Consider the following 19,586-nt stretch of genomic DNA (forward strand, 5'->3'; position numbering starts at 1 on the left):
ATTCCCTCGTTGTCTACCATCCCACGGCCATTGCATTCTTTGTTGTTTATTCTCCGTTGTCTACCGTGTCATGTTCATCGCATTCTTTGTTGTTTATTCTCCGGTGTCTACCATCCCATGTCCATTGCATTCTTCGTTGTTTATTCTCCGTTGTCTACCACCCCATGGCCATTGCATTCTTTGTTGTTTATTCTCCGTTGTCTACCATCCCATGTTCATTGCATTCTTTATTGTTTGTTCTGTGTTGCCTACATTCCTATGTTCATTGCATTCTTTGTTGTTTATTCACTCGTTGTCTACCATCCCATCTTCATTGCATTCTTTGTTGTTTATTCTCCGTTGTCTACATCCCATGTCCATTGCATTCTTCGTTGTTTATTCTCCGTTGTCTACCATCCCATGTCCATTGCATTCTTCGTTGTTTATTCTCCGTTGTCTACCATTCCATGTCCATTGCATTCTTCGTTGTTTATTCTCTGTTGTCTACCATCCCATGTCAATTGCATTATTCGTTGTTTATTCTCCATTGTCTACCATTCTATATTCATTGCATTCTTTGCTGTTTATTCTCCGTTGTCTGCCAACCCATGTACAGTGCATTCTTTGTTGTTTATTCCCTCGTTGTCTACCATCCCATGCCCACTGCATTCTTTGTTGTTTATTCTGCGTTGTCTACCACCCCATGTCCATTACATTCTTTGTTATTTTTTCTGCATTGTCTACTGTGTCACATGTCCATTGCATTCTTTGTTGTTTATTCGCCATAGTCTATTGTCCCATGTCCATTGTACTCATTGCTTTTCTCCATTGTCTATTGTCCCATGTCCATTGTACTCATTGCTTTTCTCCATTGTCTATTGTCCCATGTCCATTGTACTCACTGATATTCTCCTTGTGTCTATCACCTTATATAGTTTATTCCCCATTGTCTATCACACACTGCCCTTTACACTATATTCATTCTCCTTTGTGTTGCTATCAGACTATACCAGTGCTTTGTTGTTCGTTCTCCATCAAGCCCATTGTCTATTACCGAATGTTTCTTAGATTACTTTTTGTTTATTCTCCATTGTCTACCATCACGTGTCCATTGCATTTTCCCCCTTGTTTATCATCCCATGCCCTTTCTCTTTTTCTCCTAATATCCTTTGCTTTCTTTGTTTTTTACTCTCGATTGCCTATCACACCCTTAACCCGTGCAACAATTCTAGCTAACGGGTGTTTGTTTGGGCAGTACGCAATGACTTCTTTCCGTTTATTCAACTTTTGGATAATCTGAGGGTGACAGTTTACAAAATGTAAGGTTCTTTTATTGAAAAGAAACTTATACCGTTACACTGAGGAAAACATATTTAATTCCATTTGTGGTGTAAAAATTAGTATTTTACACGTAAAGATTAGTATTTTACAACTTATTCACTAATTAAAAATCTTTCGATATCAGTTAGAAAACTGGGAACATATGCAATCGCGGCCTCTATCAGAGCTTACCTAGTTCTATCAAATATTTTCCAAAACAATCTGGCGTGGTGTCTAGGCCTAAAGAACGAGTCTAGAGATTCTTCGACTGGCCTTGAACTACAGATGTATGAACAACATATATCATCTGCAAAGCCAATTACTCCCATTTATATGTAGGTATAAAACCTTAAATCGATCACGCCCTGTACACAAAAAAATATTTGTCAGTTTACCGCTGATTTATTTAATTTTAGTTGATGCGGAATTTTATTTGAGGAAAAACAATGGGACAACAAAAAAAGGTAGAAAGGTAAAATGTATAATCTATGTGTTACAAGTAGCCTATAGCTAGCTATATATCAGCCTACGGTAGGCCTATAGTAGTTATAAACATACATGTAGCACCACAGAACTACGCATGCCTTAGCTCTGTATCCCTTTATGCCCTCATGTATTGGCCCTATATACGGCATATTTCCAAAATTGAAACTTAAAGAAATACCTTTCCAGGACTGTATCTATTCATGCATACTACCTGCCAATTTGCATTTTAATCTCGCTCAGACTGAAGACAATATGTCAACAGGGATGCCAACATATGAAAGTCTAAAAAAAGTATAATTTTGTACACTGCATATTACATAGGAGCTCTCCAGCTCTCGGAGGCAAAAAAGACGATCCGTTGCCAAAACAGTTCTCGTTGGACAGAAAAAACACACACATGGAAATGTGTTTAAAGCAGCTCAGATGACAAAAGTTACAGACTACGAAGAGGTTTGCAAACCAACTCAGTAATTCTTATCTGTCTTTTTCAACGGTTTTCACAAGGGACACTGCTGCTAAAATCGTGTTCAGTCTTGCTTAGATGCTCGTTACAACAACAACAAAGTAAAAAAAGAAATATCAGATGGTGTCTCGGTTACCCTTATTAAACACATACACAGAGCCAGATGGTCTATTTCTTTTTATCTTCAGCAAGGGTAAAACAGGGTAGTGTTCCTTAATATTGTCTGATGATAAAGGCTAGGAGGAAAATGCTGATAAATGTTCTGATATTGAAGAATCTGATTTCGAGTACATTTCCGTGATACCTGTACGGGCATATTCTTTATACTACATATCCGTGGCTTTGCTCTGCTATTTTATGTTGGCTGTGCCATACAGCGTTGCATTTAGTTTTATTGTTAGTAGTGGTGTCACCACAGTTCTGCAGCCAGTCAAGAAGGAAACTGATATCAGAGTAATTTTTGCTCGCTTATGTGAATATCTCACTTTTCCAACCTTCTGTAGGCCATGTTAGTTACCTTTCCGTACAAGGGAGTCTATTTGATGCAGGGTAGCAGACAGCTCAGCCTGAACCTCTGACCTGGCTTACTACATACATTTTCGTTAGACTTACAGAGCATGCGCCGCTCTTTATGCTTTGGATCACTGCAACGACCAGAAAATCTTGGATTTATTTGGATGGTTGGAAACAGGGCAGAGCCCGGGGAAACCCACGATCATTCGCAGGTTGTTGTCAGACCTTCCAACGTACGGCCGGAGAGGAAGCCAGCGCAAAACTTTTACAGAAACCACAAACAATATGTTTCAACGTTTGTTTCAAATAATACTCTGGTACTTTACACACATGCATTCTTTTTATCTAAAATATGCACAACCAACAACTGAAACAATGCTATTAATCAGTGCTGGTTAAATTCTTTCGCATGAGGACACTAGTGTGGAGGCCAAGCCTAAACAAGCTTACATGTGTTGCAGAGGCTGCAAAGGTCAGGCTTGTCTAGTGATGTGATGTAAAGCAAGAGAGTCTGAGTGGCACGTAAGCTGTGAGGAGTGTGTACTATACCTGTTACATGCATACTCCACTAGCCATGCAAGTGATATGAACTGGGAGCCTCTGTGACCAAGTGGTTAGCGTAATAGTGCAGCGTAATTACCCAGGAGCCTCTCACCAGTGCATTCACTGTGAGTTCCGTTACAGTCCATGCTGTTTTACTCTCCAGTCATATGTGAGAAGGTCAGCCAGCAACGTGCAGATGGAAATGGGTTTCCATATGGTTTCCTACCACAATAATGTTGATCGCCACTGTATATGTGAAATATCCTTGAGTACCACAGAAAACTACATAAAAAATCAAAGAAATAAATGAATAAACTAGAGATATAATCTTAGAACTGTTCATTTTTTTTGGACTATTTTGCCAGAGTTCTGCTCTCTCGTACCTGAGAAATTTCAGCCTGGCCTTTATACTTTAGCAGCCTGCTGGTCTCAAAGATCATCAATCCATGTTAAAACAAAACCAACCTGTAATGGTGGCTGTGGTGAACATAAACAATTTACCATTGACTTTCCGCAGAAGCTACACTTGGAACTGCCATTTTGAAGCCTTCACCTGCTGCAATGTTTCACTGACACAGATGTGAGTTTTGCAGTGATTTAGATAGTGCCAAATGCTGGTAACGTTCAGGAGTGGGATCACCTTGTTTATGTGAAGGATGTGTTCACCATTACTGGGTGGTTTCATCAACATGGGACAATGATCTTCGTAGCTGGCAGGCTGCTAAGGGAAGGTGACGCTGCCAAATTATAGTCAACATATCTGTGCAAATTTGTACGTTTGCAAGAGACTTATGATAAGTATGAGAGGTGCAAGGTGGTAGAACTGCAGAACTGCTCTGAGAAAGTAAAAAGAAGATCTTGAACTGGAATGACGGTGAAGTCCTGTAAGATATAGTACACTTTTACTTGGTCCTAAAGCTTTCATTTCATATCTCCGTTGTAGGTGATAGTATCTGTATGATGGGATCAAATTCAGCTAAAGCACGGGCTGTGCCCTGTCACATAGATGCTGAAGTGGAAGCAGGAATAGATCAAAGACTACCCTCAAGCGGAAATATACAAACTGGTGTAGGCACTCCAGGCCAAACAGCTTCTACAGCACATGGAGCTGAAGGAAACGAACCTAGTAACTCTATTGTCAACAGTGGGAGTGGAGTACCTGAACGTGACACATCATGTCAAGGGACAGTGAACCAAACCAAGCCAACAGAGCAAGATGCACAGAACAGTAAAGTATCGGCAAAAACTGACTTGACTAACAGTAATCCTCAACGTTCACAGAGTGCCACGAACATTACCATCAAGACAGAGGAAGAAAATGGTGGAGAGAATGGATCTAAAGAGGTGTCGGAAGAAAAGATTCAGGCAAAAATTGAAGAAGGCAAGCTTCTTGCGAAAGAAGTTGTTGAGAACTACACTTTTGATACGCACAGAGATAATCCGGTGGTGAGGAAAAATTTGCTTGAATTGAAGAAAATTTACTTCAGTTTCAGCCGTCTCTCTCCAGAAAAGGCTACCAAAAGCCGACGAGAACTGGGGACGTTTTTTGTCGACAGTGGTTTAGTACCTATTCTCTGTGAGATAGTTAGGGATTACTTAACAACCGGCTGGCTGAATGATGATGGCAAACAGGATATGAAAATATTTTACAGATTGTATAATGCTTTTATCATCCTGTTCAACTATTCTGACAGTACACCAGCCATTCCAGAGGCTTGTTCAGCCGTTCCGGGTTTCTTTGAGTTCATCAGAGAACAGCTGGTGACATTCCACAAGAAACTAACATCTGATGAAACCTTTCCCAAGGTAAGATTATATGTACATGTATAAAGGCCATTCTTTGATAGCAAATGCATTTTTTGTATGCCCATTTCCGAGGTTGTCATGGTTACCAGATCACCAGTTTCCCTGTATATACATGTACTTTATAAATAGATATGATTTCGTGTTCGGGCTGTAACTCCAAATGTTTTCCGCCTAGTTTTCATTTTTGGTGGATACATAAATAAACAGATGATGTGTCACAACTCACATTTGTCCATTTCTGCAGTTGTCATGGTTACCAGATTGCCATTGTCTGTATATATATATATATATATATATATATATATATATATTATATAAATAGATAAGATTTTTTGCTGGGGCTATAACTCAAACTGTTTTTCATGGACAGTTTTAATTTTTGGTTGATACATACATACACAAATGATGATCTGTCACGACTCACAATTGCTTGTTTCCTCGGTTGTCATGGTTACCAGATTGCCATGACCCTATGTATACTTCATAAATAGATATGATTTCATCTCTGGGCTATAACTTCAACAATTTTCCACACAGAGTTTTAATTTTTGGTGGACCCATAGATACACAGATGGTGATGTGTCACAGCTCACATTTGTCCATTTTTGTGGTTTTCATGGTAACCGGATAGTCATTTTCCTTACCTATACATGTACTACGTCAATAGATATGATTTTGAGTCCAGACTTCAATTCCAACTGTTTTCCACACAGAGTTTGAATTTTTGGTGGAAACATACATGTACATGTTGATACACAGATGACGATGCGTCATGACTCGAATTTATCCATTTTCCGGGTTGTCATGGTAACCAGATAGCCATTTATATGTACTATATAGATAGAAATGATTTTGTGTCCGTGCTAGAACTCCAACAGTTTTCCGCATACAGTTTTCGTTTGCTGTGGACACATCTATTCACTTGCGTTGTTGTCATGGTAACTACATACCTATCATCAACGCCCATGATGATTCCTCTCAGGGCTTATGCTCACCACAAAGCTGCTGGTATTCTTTTATACATTTCGTACAAGTGCATTTATTGTGGCATATGTTGTGTTCACCTGAACTCTTGTTTGGAAATAATTAGCCTTGAATGAATATCTTTATTAAATGTATGACGTATCTTTCAGTGGAAAGCAGCCCTCTCTTTCCCCTGTGAAATGTTTCAGAATACATGTGTTATTAATATTTATATATTTATTCCTTTGATTATTGTTTAATTAAGGCTGTACTCCACAGAATTTTTCACTGATAAAGAGCCAGAAATAAGACCGCATCAAATTACCCCCGTTGAGGTCACCCTCCCATGTAAATGGCACATTTTGAGGAGTGCATAGCTTTGGTCAGGTCACATAAGGTTAGATCTGGTGGAAATTTGTTACCTTGACTTTATTTAGAAAAGTAGGTTTTTTCTAATTTTCATGTTTCTCATTAGATAATTAATAACTGGAACTCCCACCCAGGGCTGGATCCTAGATTTACACTGCACATGTGGGTACAAATATGTAAGGGAGAGTTATTCAGTTGCTTGCCAAAGGCCAGTGGTTTTCACCTTTCTTGTACATAGACTGATGACACGATGACTAGGAACCTGCTGGGTTTCACACACAACAGTAGTTCTGTGGACTCAGCCTACAAGAGACTGCGTGAACTGGACTACACCACCATCCTGCTGCCCTACCTCACCGTGGATGTGGACAGATTCAAAATGTCCTCCATCCTATCCCTGGCAAACTTGGTGGATGAAGAGGAGAGTGCTCTGATAAATACCAGCGTGGAAGCCGTCAAATTCTTGCTTGTCAGGCTGGGGAAAGCTCTGCAGGATTCTGGGAGGAGAAATATGGGATGGTCAGCTAAGGAATTAGCACATGGTGAGCAGACAATTTACCTTAATACTAAGTGAGTTTGTGTGTGCGTGTCAACTTAAGATTGTATTGGGCGGTATGTGAGAGTGAGTGCTTGGGGTTTAACGTCGTTCTCAACAATTTTTCAGTCATATGACGACGAAGGAATCATTAGGGTGCATGTACGTGTAATGTGCCTCCTTGTTGCAGGACAGATTTCCACCGCTCTTTTATTTAGTGCTGCCTCACTGAGACGACTTACCGAAGGCAAGCAAGCCGCCCCGCCCGAGCCATTATACTGATACGGGTCAACCAGTCGTTGCACTATCCCCTTCATGCTGAACGCCAAGCGAGGAAGTTACAACTTCCTCTTTTAAAGTCTTAGGTGTGACTCGATCAAGGATTGATCCTGGATCTACCGGTCCCGAAGCGGATGCTCTACCAACTGTGCTATCCGGGCCGGTAGGGGGGTATGTGAGATGACATACGTAATGTGTATGTATGTCAAAGTTTGTTTAGAGAAATCGCTGGTTCAATCCTGGCCTTAAACTGGGGATTATCATGATTGTTCTCATGGTCTGGGTTGCAAGAAGCTGTTGATTATCATTTGCCATGTAGTCTTACATGAATTTCGTGGGAGAACACTTGCCTTATACCATATACATGTACTTGTATACTGTATATGATGTATCCCACTTTGAAAAGTTGAGGCAGCATTAAACAAACAGGTACTAAAAGTTGTTGCTTCTAGAATGTAATACCTGTTTCCTCCAAGAAATCTGGTTTCCTCCAAGAAATCTGGTTTCCTCCACTCATAATATACTGGCCACCATCAAAAAGGTAAAAGTAAAAAAATCTTGAGAATGGTGATAAAACAACCATGAAATAAAAAAAAACCTCTACATGCTTGGTAGATTCGAGCTAGTGCAATACTAACATTGCGATAGAGGTGTTGCAGTGATGAGCTGGCGGCATGCCAATCCGAACCTTTAGCAGGTTTAGACAGGTTTGGTGGTATTACCCTTAACGTTGAAAATGTATCGAGAGAAATATCTTAAGAAAATATTTAAATACTGTAAGAATTTCTTCTCTACAACTATTCATTCTAATAAGCTATTTTACGTTGTTTAGTATTCAGTGCTGTCTCAGCATACATCTACCTCTAGGCTACAATTTATGTCTTTTCTCCCTCCTTTTGCATTCACATTTCATAGGGGTTGCAAAATTGGCAACAAACGACAACAACAAGAAAATGCTGGTAAGGGAAGGTGCTCTCCCTTTGTTGTTGAAACTCTCATATGTTGAAAATGAGGAAGAGCAGCAAGGTAAGTCAAATTCTTCCTGTACTCTAATAGTAAATGATTGAAAAACTCTCATGGATATTGAAAGTTTGGAATCAGTGAAACAAGTTCAGAATGTGAACCACTTTGAAATGAAGCTACAAGTGATGTAATATAAAAGCAATTTCCCTTATGATTTAGTGGCATTACATATATCACCATCTTTCCAATATTGTATTATGCTGACTGAGAAATGCCTGGAGCTAAACGTAAATAAGGAGGTGTATCATAATGAAGTGGAGACATCACTTCACACATCTGGTAAAAAGCTCAAAGGTTTCACAAGCTTTCGATCCACTTGCCGGGATCTTTCATGTCTTTGGCAAGTAGCTTGCATGTTTGTGAAACCTTTATTACATTTTACCTTGTGATGTCTCGACTTCATTCTTATCATTGAACCCACGTATGACTATTCAGTCTAAAGTTTATGGTAATAAACTCGTGTAATCACAAGCCCTTTAATAAACATTCATTTGGTTAAAAAATAGAGCAAAGTCTACCATTTCAGTATCTTGACGCCCACTAAGCTGTCGGCACAGTATAAATCTGATAGAAAGTGCATACAAGTACAGTACATGTGGCATATATGACATTCATGTAGCAGTGGCCATACAATTACTGTACATGTGGCATATATGACATACATGTAGAAGTGGCCATACAAGTACAGTACATGTGGCATATTTGACATATATGTAGAAGTGGCCATACAAGTACAGTACATGTGGCATATTTGACATACATGTAGAAGTGACCATACAAGTACAGTACATGTGGCATATATGACGTACATGTACCAGTGGCCATACAAGTACAGTACATGTGGCATATATGACATACATGTAGGAGTGGCCATACAAGTACAGTACATGTGGCATATTTGACATACATGTAGAAGTGGCCATACAAGTACAGTACAAGGCATATATGACATACATGTAGGAGTGGCCATACAAGTACAGTACGAGGCATACATGACATACATTGTAGGAGTGGCCATACAAGTACAGTACATGAGGCATACATGACATACATGTAGGAGTGGCCATACAATTACAGTATATGTGGCATATATGACATACATGTAGCACAGCATCTAGTTTGATGATGCCCTTAGAAAATCACCATAACTCAGGGTTTAGGTTCAGCCTTGTGCATGTAGAAGGCAGTTTCATTAACAGCATATTTTAAAATTGACAACGGTGAAGCCTTAAAAATGACATGAAATGATACTATAACACAAAGAGTATGGTTTTATATACAGGAAAATGAAGAAAGATGTGCCAAAACGGTGAGATAAAATTTTTCATTTTTGAGGCATGTTTTATATTTCTTAATAAACCTTAAAGAATATTCAGACCTGATGTTATCGATGAGCACACTTGAAATGAGGGAACAAGCCAGCGCCCCCAGTTCGGGTCCGCCTTCCAAAGCTGTTTTGCCAGCTATCACCATTGACGTCATTTCTTGTACCGTTGTAGGTTAGGTCAAATTCTAAACTCCGTATAAAGAAGTGAAAACGAAAGGTGTCTTGTACTTTAAAGCATTATCTGGCCTCAACCCATGGAACCCGAATGCTGTTCTCACACTTAGATATGACAGAGTTTTTGTTTGTTTTTTTTTTGTCATAATTTACAGAAGCTGTTAAGGCATTATGGGCATTGTCCTTTGATGATGAGAACAAGGATTTAATCATACAGGAACCAGGGTTGATTGACAGGTTGGTACAGCTGGAGAAGTCTCCTGGCGTGGAGGTGAGAAAAGCAGCACAGGGAGTTTTGTGGACTCTGCGATACAAGCTAAGAGACAAACAAGATTACCATAATATTGGTGAGTGCTTTCCAGGGAAGAAATTTTAATACTGTTGGGTCAGTTGTTCAAAAGTGTGCTAAAACCTAATCAGCCAGGATTAAATCTTAATACCGGTCTTGTTCTAATACAAGATCAATTAAACTTATTACTGACATGACTGGTTGAAGTAAGTCCCAGGCTTAGCTGTTGGGCCCAGTTGTTCAAAAATTAGCTAATATTGGTTTTAGTTCACATTTTGTGTTTAAGATTTTAGCCAAATTCAGAAACCAATGCAGTTCCCCATTAATGGTAAGCCATTATTTTGGGGCTTACCATTAATGGGAAACTGCATTGGCATTTTGGGAATAGATATACATCAAAAACCAGATTCATTAGAAAAAGAAAATCCTGTGATCAGTGAGGTTTTTTACACCTGTATGGTTGACATAGACTATTGGTCTGCATTGTCTCCATTGAACCCCTTTTATCCTGTCCAGATGATGTAAAATGGTTTTTTTGCAAGAACTGGAGAAAAAATTGTGACCTGTTGCCTTTGTAGAATTTGATTTGTCGTAAAATAATGTATTCAAACGCAAAGTAACAACAAATCTCCCAAACTTGACATTTGTTTGAGGGGATGTGACGTTTGTCAGGGCAGATAATCACACTTTCAAGGGAGGTAAATGCGCATTGCTCCCTTTGACGCATATACCTCTTATTGAAGACGACTTTGAAGGAGAAAAAAAGATAAGCGTTGGTCCAAAATATCTAGGGATGGACGGCTAACTTGAAACCAAAAGATAATTTCCTCTTGTCGGTTAAATGCATGAATGGTTTAAAAATTTTCTGGTCTTTTTATGCCAGACTGAACAGGCGACAATGAGTGAACAAATTGAGATTACAAATTTGACAATCCGTTAGAACTTTATAGGCATGAGTACAACATACATGTATGTATGTACCAGTCAGACAGGCAAATAAATAAATGCACTATTTCAACTCATTGCCCAATGGCCGCAATTATAATAGAGCAGATGACCACAGCAAAGTGGAAGGGTGACCACAGGAGGTCATGTAACAAGCAAGATCTGTATCAGATGAAGAATGGATTGATTCCACTGACTGTGTGTGATTACTCCGAACAAACAACTCTTTTATTTTTGGCCTGTATTTGTAAGAGGTCAGGAGTTGATAGTAGTCCATCCTGATGGTTCTGTTGAGGATTCAAGTGGATACTTGTAGATTTTCCCCAAACAAACAACTTTTTTATTTTTTGGCCTGTTTTTGTAAGAGGTCAGGAGTTGATATTAGTCCACCCTGATCATTCTGTTGAGGATTCAAGTGGATACATGTAGAGTTTCCCCAAAGAAACAACTTTTTCATTTTTTGCCTAAACTGTCTGTATTTGTATCAGGTGAGGAGTTGATAGAAGTCCACCCTGATCATTCTGTTGAGGATTCAAGTGGATACATGTAGATTTTCCCCAAACAAACAACTTTGTCATTTTTGCCTAAACTGTCTGTGTTTGTATCAAATGAGGAATTGATCATTCTGTTGAGGGTTCAAGTGGATACATGTAGAGTTAGCCCAAACAAACAACTTTCTTATTTTTGCCTAAACTGTCTGTATTTGTATCAGGTGAGGAATTGATCATTCTGTTGAGGATTCAAGCAGATACATGTAGAGTTACCCCAAACAAACAACTTTCTTATTTTTGCCTAAACTGTCTGTATTTGTATCAGGTGAGGAATTGATCATTCTGTTGAGGATTCAAGCAGATACATGTAGAGTTACCCCAAACAAACAACTTTCTTATTTTTGCCTAAACTGTCTGTATTTGTATCAGGTGAGGAATTGATCATTCTGTTGAGAATTCAAGTGGATACATGTAGAGTTTCCCCAATGAAACAACTTTTTCATTTTTTGCCTAAACTGTCTGTATTTGTATCAGGTGAGGAGTTGATAGAAGTTCACCCTGATAATTCTGTTGAGGATTCAAGTGGATACATGTAGATTTTCCCCAAACAAACAACTTTGTCATTTTTGCCTAAACTGTCTGTGTTTGTATCAAATGAGGAATTGATCATTCTGTTGAGGGTTCAAGTGGATACATGTAGAGTTAGCCCAAACAAACAACTTTCTTATTTTTGCCTAAACTGTCTGTATTTGTATCAGGTGAGGAATTGATCATTCTGTTGAGGATTCAAGCAGATACATGTAGAGTTACCCCAAACAAACAACTTTCTTATTTTTGCCTAAACTGTCTGTATTTGTATCAGGTGAGGAATTGATCATTCTGTTGAGGATTCAAGCAGATACATGTAGAGTTACCCCAAACAAACAACTTTCTTATTTTTGCCTAAACTGTCTGTATTTGTATCAGGTGAGGAATTGATCATTCTGTTGAGGATTCAAGTGGATACATGTAGAGTTTCCCCAAAGAAACAACTTTTTCATTTTTTGCCTAAACTGTCTGTATTTGTATCAGGTGAGGAGTTGATAGAAGTCCACCCTGATCATTCTGTTGAGGATTCAAGTGGATACATGTAGATTTTCCCCAAACAAACAACTTTGTCATTTTTGCCTAAACTGTCTGTGTTTGTATCAAATGAGGAATTGATCATTCTGTTGAGGGTTCAAGTGGATACATGTAGAGTTAGCCCAAAGAAACAACTTTTTCATTTTTACCTAAACTGTCTGTGTTCGCATCAGGTGAGGAATTGATCATTCTGTTGAGGATTCAAGTGGATACATGTAGAGTTAGCCCAAAGAAACAACTTTTTCATTTTTTGCCTAAACTGTCTGTATTTGTGTCAGGTGAGGAGTTGATAGAAGTCCGCCCTGATCATTCTGTTGAGGATTCAAGCGGAGGAAAGGATGACGCAGAGGATGTCCAGCACGTGATGATCAGTTACCAGTGGGATTCGCAGGACGTCTTACTGAAGGTACGGGACCAGCTTAGGACACGAGGCTATAAAACCTGGATGGATGTGGACTACATGGGAGGCTCAACTCTGCAGGCAATGGCGGAGGCAGTGGAGAATTCCGCAGCTGTCCTCATCTGTATGTCACAGAGGTATAAGGACAGTCCCAACTGTAGGGCAGGTAGGTCAGAAAAGGTTGCCAGACAAAAGACTATAAGGTTTACAATGTCCTGGAAAATAGATTGATTCTTTTTGATAAAAACGGCGTAAAATATGTATCAAATATTGGATTCTTAGTCAGTGGATATCAGTGACGTCATATCTTGTTTCTTTGTAAAATCTGTTTTAAGACCAGTGAGGTCTGCATATATATTATATGCACTTGGAGTGAAGAACTTGGAGTGAAGAAGTCTAGCAGTATATTGTGTTTAGTGTCGGAAACCTGAATATCATCACTCATCATGATATGGTCAGAGCAAGCCACCATAAAATTTATTTATTTATTTATTTATTTATTTGATTGGTGTTTTACGCCGTACTCAAGAATATTTCACTTATACGACAGCAGCCAGCGTTATGGTGGGAGGAAACCGGGTAGGGCCCGAGGGAAACCCACGACCATCCACACGTTGCTGGCAGACCTTCCCACATACGGCGGGAGAGGAAGCCAGCATGAGCTGGGCTTGAGCTCACAGCGACCACATTGGTGAAAGGCTCCTGGGTCATTACACTGCGCTAGCTCGCTAACAGATCCATGGAGGCCCCCACCATAAAATTGGTTAAAAACATTCTACACATTAAAAAAAGTAAAGCAATTTCCCTGGATAGTGGTTACCAATCTGCATCTTCATGTTAGTGTATTCTTTGTCTTCCTTTGTCCACTTTACTTGATCAGAGTATTTTGTGTCCTGCTCTGTTCACCTTTTGTTACTCATGTTTATAGACCATCAACCTTGTGTGTACCTGGCCAGCTTGGAGCAGACCAGTTGTAACTAGTTACTGTTAAAAGGTTGGAAATGATAATCATACATGGACATGGCCTCTCATCACTAAATGCATTCACAATCTTTAAAAAAAATAAGTCTGAAAAAGTTTATTCATGCATGATAACTCTTGACCATGAACGATTTTTCTTTTTTAAGCTTCTTCAAATTTATATAATGGCCATATACAACGTACGTGTATCGTTGAAAACACCAAATAATTACATACCAGTACCTTAATTCTTGTAATTTTTGGAACACCTGGTCTGCTCTTTTTAAACAGTATACATGTTATTGTAGCAGGAATATTTAATTTATATCTTTCACGTGGCTAGTGCATCTAATGACCAACATATTCAGGTCTTTACTTTCCAAAAAAGCTGAGAGAGAAATGTAATTCTTTAAGGGCCTCTGTGGCTCAGTTGGTTAGCATGCTAGTGCAGCGTAATGACTGAGGAGCCTCTCACCAATGCTGTCGCTGTGAGTTCAAGTCCAGCTCATGCTGGTTTCCGCTCCTGCCGTATGTGGGAAGGTCTTCCAGCAACTTGCGGATGGTCATGGGTTTCCTCTGTGCTATGCCTGGTTTCCTCCCACTACAGTGCTGCCTGCTGTCGTATAAGTGAAATGTTCTTGAGTACGGGGTTAAACACCAATGAAATAAAATAAATAAATGAATAATTTCTTGCTTTCAACACAACCTGTATCTGTCCTAAAAGTGAGAAGAAATAGGGTACATGTATTTTTGTTGTCATGTTTTCCTTTTGTTTTTTCAGAGGCAGAATATGCCTTTCAGCGGCGAGTACCCATAATTCCTCTGCTGATGGAGGACAGCTACAGGCCAGACGGGTGGCTGGGCATTTTACTTGGGTCCAAGCTCTTCTTTGATTTCAGTGGGAAGTACAGTTTCGAATCAAAACTGGAAAGTTTACAAAAAGAATTAGGGCCAAAGGGCTTGACAGGAAAACAAGCGGTCAAAGGTGAAGGTCAAGCAGAGGTCAAAGGTCAAGGAAAACAAGAGGTCAATAAACCTAGAGATGAAGTGGACACAGGAGTGAGTGTAGTGTCATGGTTTTTTTTGATTATTTATTTATTTGAATGATGCTATACGCCGCACTCAAAAATATTTCATTTATACGATGAGGGCCAGCATTATGGTGAGAGGAAACCAGGCAGAGCCCGGGTAAACCCACGACCATTCGCAGGTTGCTAACAGACTGTCCCACGTACAGCAGCAGAGGAAGTCAGCATGAGCTGGACTTGAACTCACAATGACTGCATTGGTAAGAGGCTCCTAGGACATTACGCTGTGCTAGTGCGCTAACCACCGAGCCACGGAGACACCTTGGTAATTTATACATGTACATTTGCACCTGTATTTATATTAACTGAAGGGTCATGTCTAGCTTTCACAGTTTGTACAGAGCCTTGAAAACCTTGAAAAACCAGGAAATTGGCATGACTTTTCCAGGCCATGCAAACCTGGAAAGTCAAGGGGGTTTGCAGCTGGCCTTAGCACATAAAGTTATCTCCCTTTGCTACCATACAGTATGAAAAAATATGGCTTTCCAGGATCCCATAGCTCCAAGTACAGGACGGTCACCTAGTACAATCCGACTTCATTGGACCTCATTTATAGTTATATAATAAAATGTGCAGATTGGTATCACACATGGCAAAGTGTGTCAGTAACTTGCCAAATGTTGGCTGTTTAGCCCGGGCACTGGTTTCCTCTACCTGTAAGTGTGACGCGATAATTGGAGTGAAGGCGTTTGATGGAATGACCTTGACATGTTAGTTTCTGCAGTGATAACTTCTGACGTTGATTGAAAACGTCACACAACAAACAGAGTTCAACAAAAGCTACATGGCAAGATATGTACACCCCATATGCATAACCCTTTAGTATATTGCTGTCCAAATAAAGATAATTTACAGTGTCAGTATTGAAAATATCCCTCTGTATGATCAAGGTAAAACATTTCATTGATACTTTGTACAGATTTATTTATTTATTTATTTGATTGATGTTTTACTCTGCACTAGCGCGCTGAACAACTGAATCACGGAGACCCCCTGTACAGATATGATGTACAACAGTGCTTTGTATGTGTCAGTGTTGCTACATTTTGCAACACCATTTTCTATATAAAATGATTGATTGATTGGTATTTTAAATCGTACTCATATGTTTTCATTTACACATGTAAGGGGGTCTCCGTGGCTCAGTGGGTTAGCGCACTAGTGCAGCGTAATGACCCAGAGGCCTCTCACCAATGCGGTCGCTGTGAGTTCAAGTCCAGCTCATGCTGGTTTCCTATCCAGCCATAAGTGAGAAGGTCTGTCAGCAACGTGCGGATGGTCATTGCTTTCCCCCGGGCTCTGCCTGGTTTCCTCCCTCCATAATGCTGGCCGCCGTCGTATGAGTGAAATATCCTTGAGCACGGTGTAAAACACCAATAAAATACACATGTAAGACGGCAGTCGGGTTCACGGGTGGATAAAAGCAGAGGCCCAGAGTGAGCTATGTATCTCCGACAAACCTCTTGACTTGAAGTTGCATCCAAAATATTGAGAGCTGCCTTTTAAATATGCAACCCAATCATGCTCATTGGCCAAGGGCTGGGCAGTCATAGTGAACCAGAGTTTTAATCATTCTGTGCCTTCAGTACCCCTCTGTATATATAGGAGATATGTGTCTTTATACATTTGTCTCTCAGCAATCACTAAGTAATCTCTCATGCTTATAATGTACAACTCTGTTTCAGCCGGTAGCCGTCATACCTCCTGTGCAGAGTGGTGTTGTTGCTGCAGCTCCCCCTAGAGGATCTCTCAAAAGAAGGGAGGTAATCAAATGGGGAAAGAAGGAAGTTACAGCATGGCTGAAGGAAAAAAGCATAGAGAAGTGAGATGCCTTTCATGTTTAGCTTGTGGCAAAAAAAATTGTGGGAAAGTGCTGATGTACATGTATATGTGGTTAGTGAGCTGTTTTTTTAAACACTTTACCCCTCTCGTCCGTACGTGGACGTATCCAACCTGTGAATGGTCGTGAGTTTCTTGCTGTGTTTAGTACACATTTTTGGTTGTCAGCCTGTAAATTGGTTGGTTAGACTTTTTATTTAGCATATTCCTGTTGTTTTTCAGGCAACTCTGTATAAAACCGTGAGGGTCTTTCATAAGCATAACCATTGTTGAACTCTGCAAATCAATTTTTAATCTGGATTGCTTATGACGTCCTGGGAGGCGCCGTGTTAGAAAGAGGCGTCATTAGCATCCCACTCTTATATGGTTAAAAGATGAGAACAGATTTGATTGATGTTAGCGGAAATATGAGCGTTCTTAGATAGAAATAATTCACATCTAATTGGTTAAAATTGATGACATGGCGTCGCCTTCGATTTTCCTAATGTGCGGGATTTTACTTAGTACTTTGAACTAAGATGTCTCTGTCCTGCAACATCACAGTTATAAAAAGTTATGCCTTTTAAACTTTCTTTCATACACTTGGTGTAGTGTTGTCTTTTCTCTAAAATAATTTACCAGGAAAATAGGGCATTCTCTGTTGATAGGTTAAGTGTACATGCATTTTAACACTGACTTCATCACCCATTTTAACGGCCCGGGTAGCACAGTTGGTAGAGCGTCCACTTTGGGAGAGATAGATCCAGGATCAATCCTGAGTCGAGTCACACCTAAGACTTTAAAAGAGGAAGCTGTAACTTTCTCGCTTGACGTTCAGCATGAAGGGGATAGTGCAACGACTGGTTGACCCATATCAGTATAATGGCTCGGGCTGGGCAGCTTACCTGCCTTGGGCAAGCCGTCTCAGTGAAGCAGCACTAGATAAAAGAGCAGTAGAAATCCGTCCTGCAACAAGGAGGTACATTACAAACACCCTAAGGATTCCTTCATTGTCATATGACTGAAAAATTATTGAGCACAACGTTAAACCCCAAGCACTCATTCCTTCACTCACTCACTCACTCACTCACTCATCAGCCATTTCATGTCATAGGGAATCTCTCATTTTCAGGCCATCGCTGACATCTTTATCTGGTGAAGAGTTATTGTTCCTGAAGGAGCTCAGAAGGGAGGTAAGTCTGTCAGTAAGCTTATGGTGCTAGCTGATTGCTTTTGTTTAACATTTGTTTGATTGGTGTTTGCCCCACACCCAAGATTATTTCACTAACACAACAGCTATCAGCATTATGGTGGGAGGAAACTAGACAGAGGCCAGGGCCAACCCACAACCATCTGCATGATCCAGGCAGACCTGCCCATATACAACTGAAGAGGAACCAGCATTAGCTGGATTTGAACTCACGGCCTGCGTGTGAGAGGCTCCTGATTTCTGTGTACATGGTGGTTTTATAGGATATATGTACTTAGTTAATTAGCTAAAAAAAATTATTAGCTAAAAAAATTAATATTAGTGAAAAATTTAACATGTTATCTACGAATTGCAAAATCTCTCAAGATGGATTTAACACTGGAAGTTCAACCATAGTTGCTGACAGGCCTTCCCACGTACAGCCGCGGAGAGGAAGCCAGCATAAGCTGTACTTGAACTCACAGCGACCGCGTTGGTGAGACTCATGGGTCATTACGCTGCGCTAGGGCGCTAACCAACTGAGCCACGGAGGCCCAACCAAATTTGAGTTTGCCATGAATTAGTGTATCTATACATACATGTAGATCTATTCATTTTCTCTTCTGCAGGCTCCGGAGACTTTTTACAGCCTGCTGAGGAAAAACCTGGATCTAACTTCAATCCAAGACATGATGAAATTTGTCAGAGCTTTGATGGATCTGTAGACCAGGCTATCTCTCCTGTAGTGGGTGACTCAATCAAAGAAATGCAGATGTCAGTTTTGCTGTTTGGTTTCATTGTTATTGCTACGGGGAATTTTACCTTTCCCTTTTGTAAATGTGTCAGCCACTGGTGGTGTGACCATGTGGCTCTGAAGAAGATGGAGATGGGGAGATTTAACCGCGAAAATGTGTTATGCAATGTTTGGTAACATTGGTGTGATGCAGTTGTTGTTACATGTACATTCATGTATATAAATCATATACAGACAAGCTCAGGTATATGAAACATTCATGTATATAAATCCTACAAAATCATATACAGACAAGCTCAGGTATATGAAACATTCATGTATATTAATCCTACAAAATCATATACAGACAAGCTCAGGTATATGAAACATTCATGTATATAAATCCTACAAAATCATATACAGACAAGCTCAGGTATATGAAACATTCATGTATATTAATCCTACAAAATCATATACAGACAAGCTCAGGTATATGAAACATTCATGTATATAAATCCTATAAAATCATATACAGACAAGCTCAGGTATATGAAACATTCATGTATATAAATCCTACAAAATCATATACAGACAAGCTCAGGTATATGAAACATTCATGTATATAAATCCTACAAAATCATATACAGACAAGCTCGGCTATATGAAACATTCATGTATATAAATCCTACAAAATCATATACAGACAAGCTCAGGTATATGAAACATTCATGTATATAAATCCTACAAAATCATATACAGACAAGCTCAGGT

The 19,586-nt window shown here is 39.7% G+C and overlaps 1 protein-coding gene across 1 annotated transcript; it reads left to right on the top strand.

Moving 5' to 3' along the window:
• Positions 1 to 2,148: 2,148 nt before the first annotated feature.
• Positions 2,149 to 19,160, top strand: LOC135464094 (uncharacterized). The gene is made up of 10 exons (XM_064741585.1): positions 2,149 to 2,235; positions 4,248 to 5,110; positions 6,681 to 6,984; positions 8,172 to 8,282; positions 9,936 to 10,127; positions 12,906 to 13,193; positions 14,769 to 15,046; positions 16,761 to 16,897; positions 18,026 to 18,086; positions 18,712 to 19,160. Exons 2-10 carry the CDS (start codon positions 4,262 to 4,264, stop codon positions 18,805 to 18,807), a joined length of 2,316 nt encoding a protein of 771 aa, XP_064597655.1. The 5' UTR covers positions 2,149 to 2,235; positions 4,248 to 4,261; the 3' UTR covers positions 18,808 to 19,160.
• The last annotated feature ends 426 nt before the right edge of the window (positions 19,161 to 19,586 follow it).

The sequence above is a fragment of the Liolophura sinensis genome, chromosome 3 (assembly GCF_032854445.1).
Source record: "Liolophura sinensis isolate JHLJ2023 chromosome 3, CUHK_Ljap_v2, whole genome shotgun sequence".
Lineage (NCBI taxonomy): Eukaryota > Metazoa > Mollusca > Polyplacophora > Chitonida > Chitonidae > Liolophura > Liolophura sinensis.

Excerpts from the sequence above, each read along its gene's own strand:
- LOC135464094 (XM_064741585.1), top strand. The coding sequence starts at position 4,262 with ATGATGGGATCAAATTCAGCTAAAGCACGGGCTGTGCCCTGTCACATA. Across the intron at positions 10,128-12,905 it reads ACAAGATTACCATAATATTG|GTGAGGAGTTGATAGAAGTC; the intron begins GTGAGTGCTTTC and ends TATTTGTGTCAG. Across the intron at positions 16,898-18,025 it reads AAGGAAAAAAGCATAGAGAA|GCCATCGCTGACATCTTTAT; the intron begins GTGAGATGCCTT and ends TCTCATTTTCAG.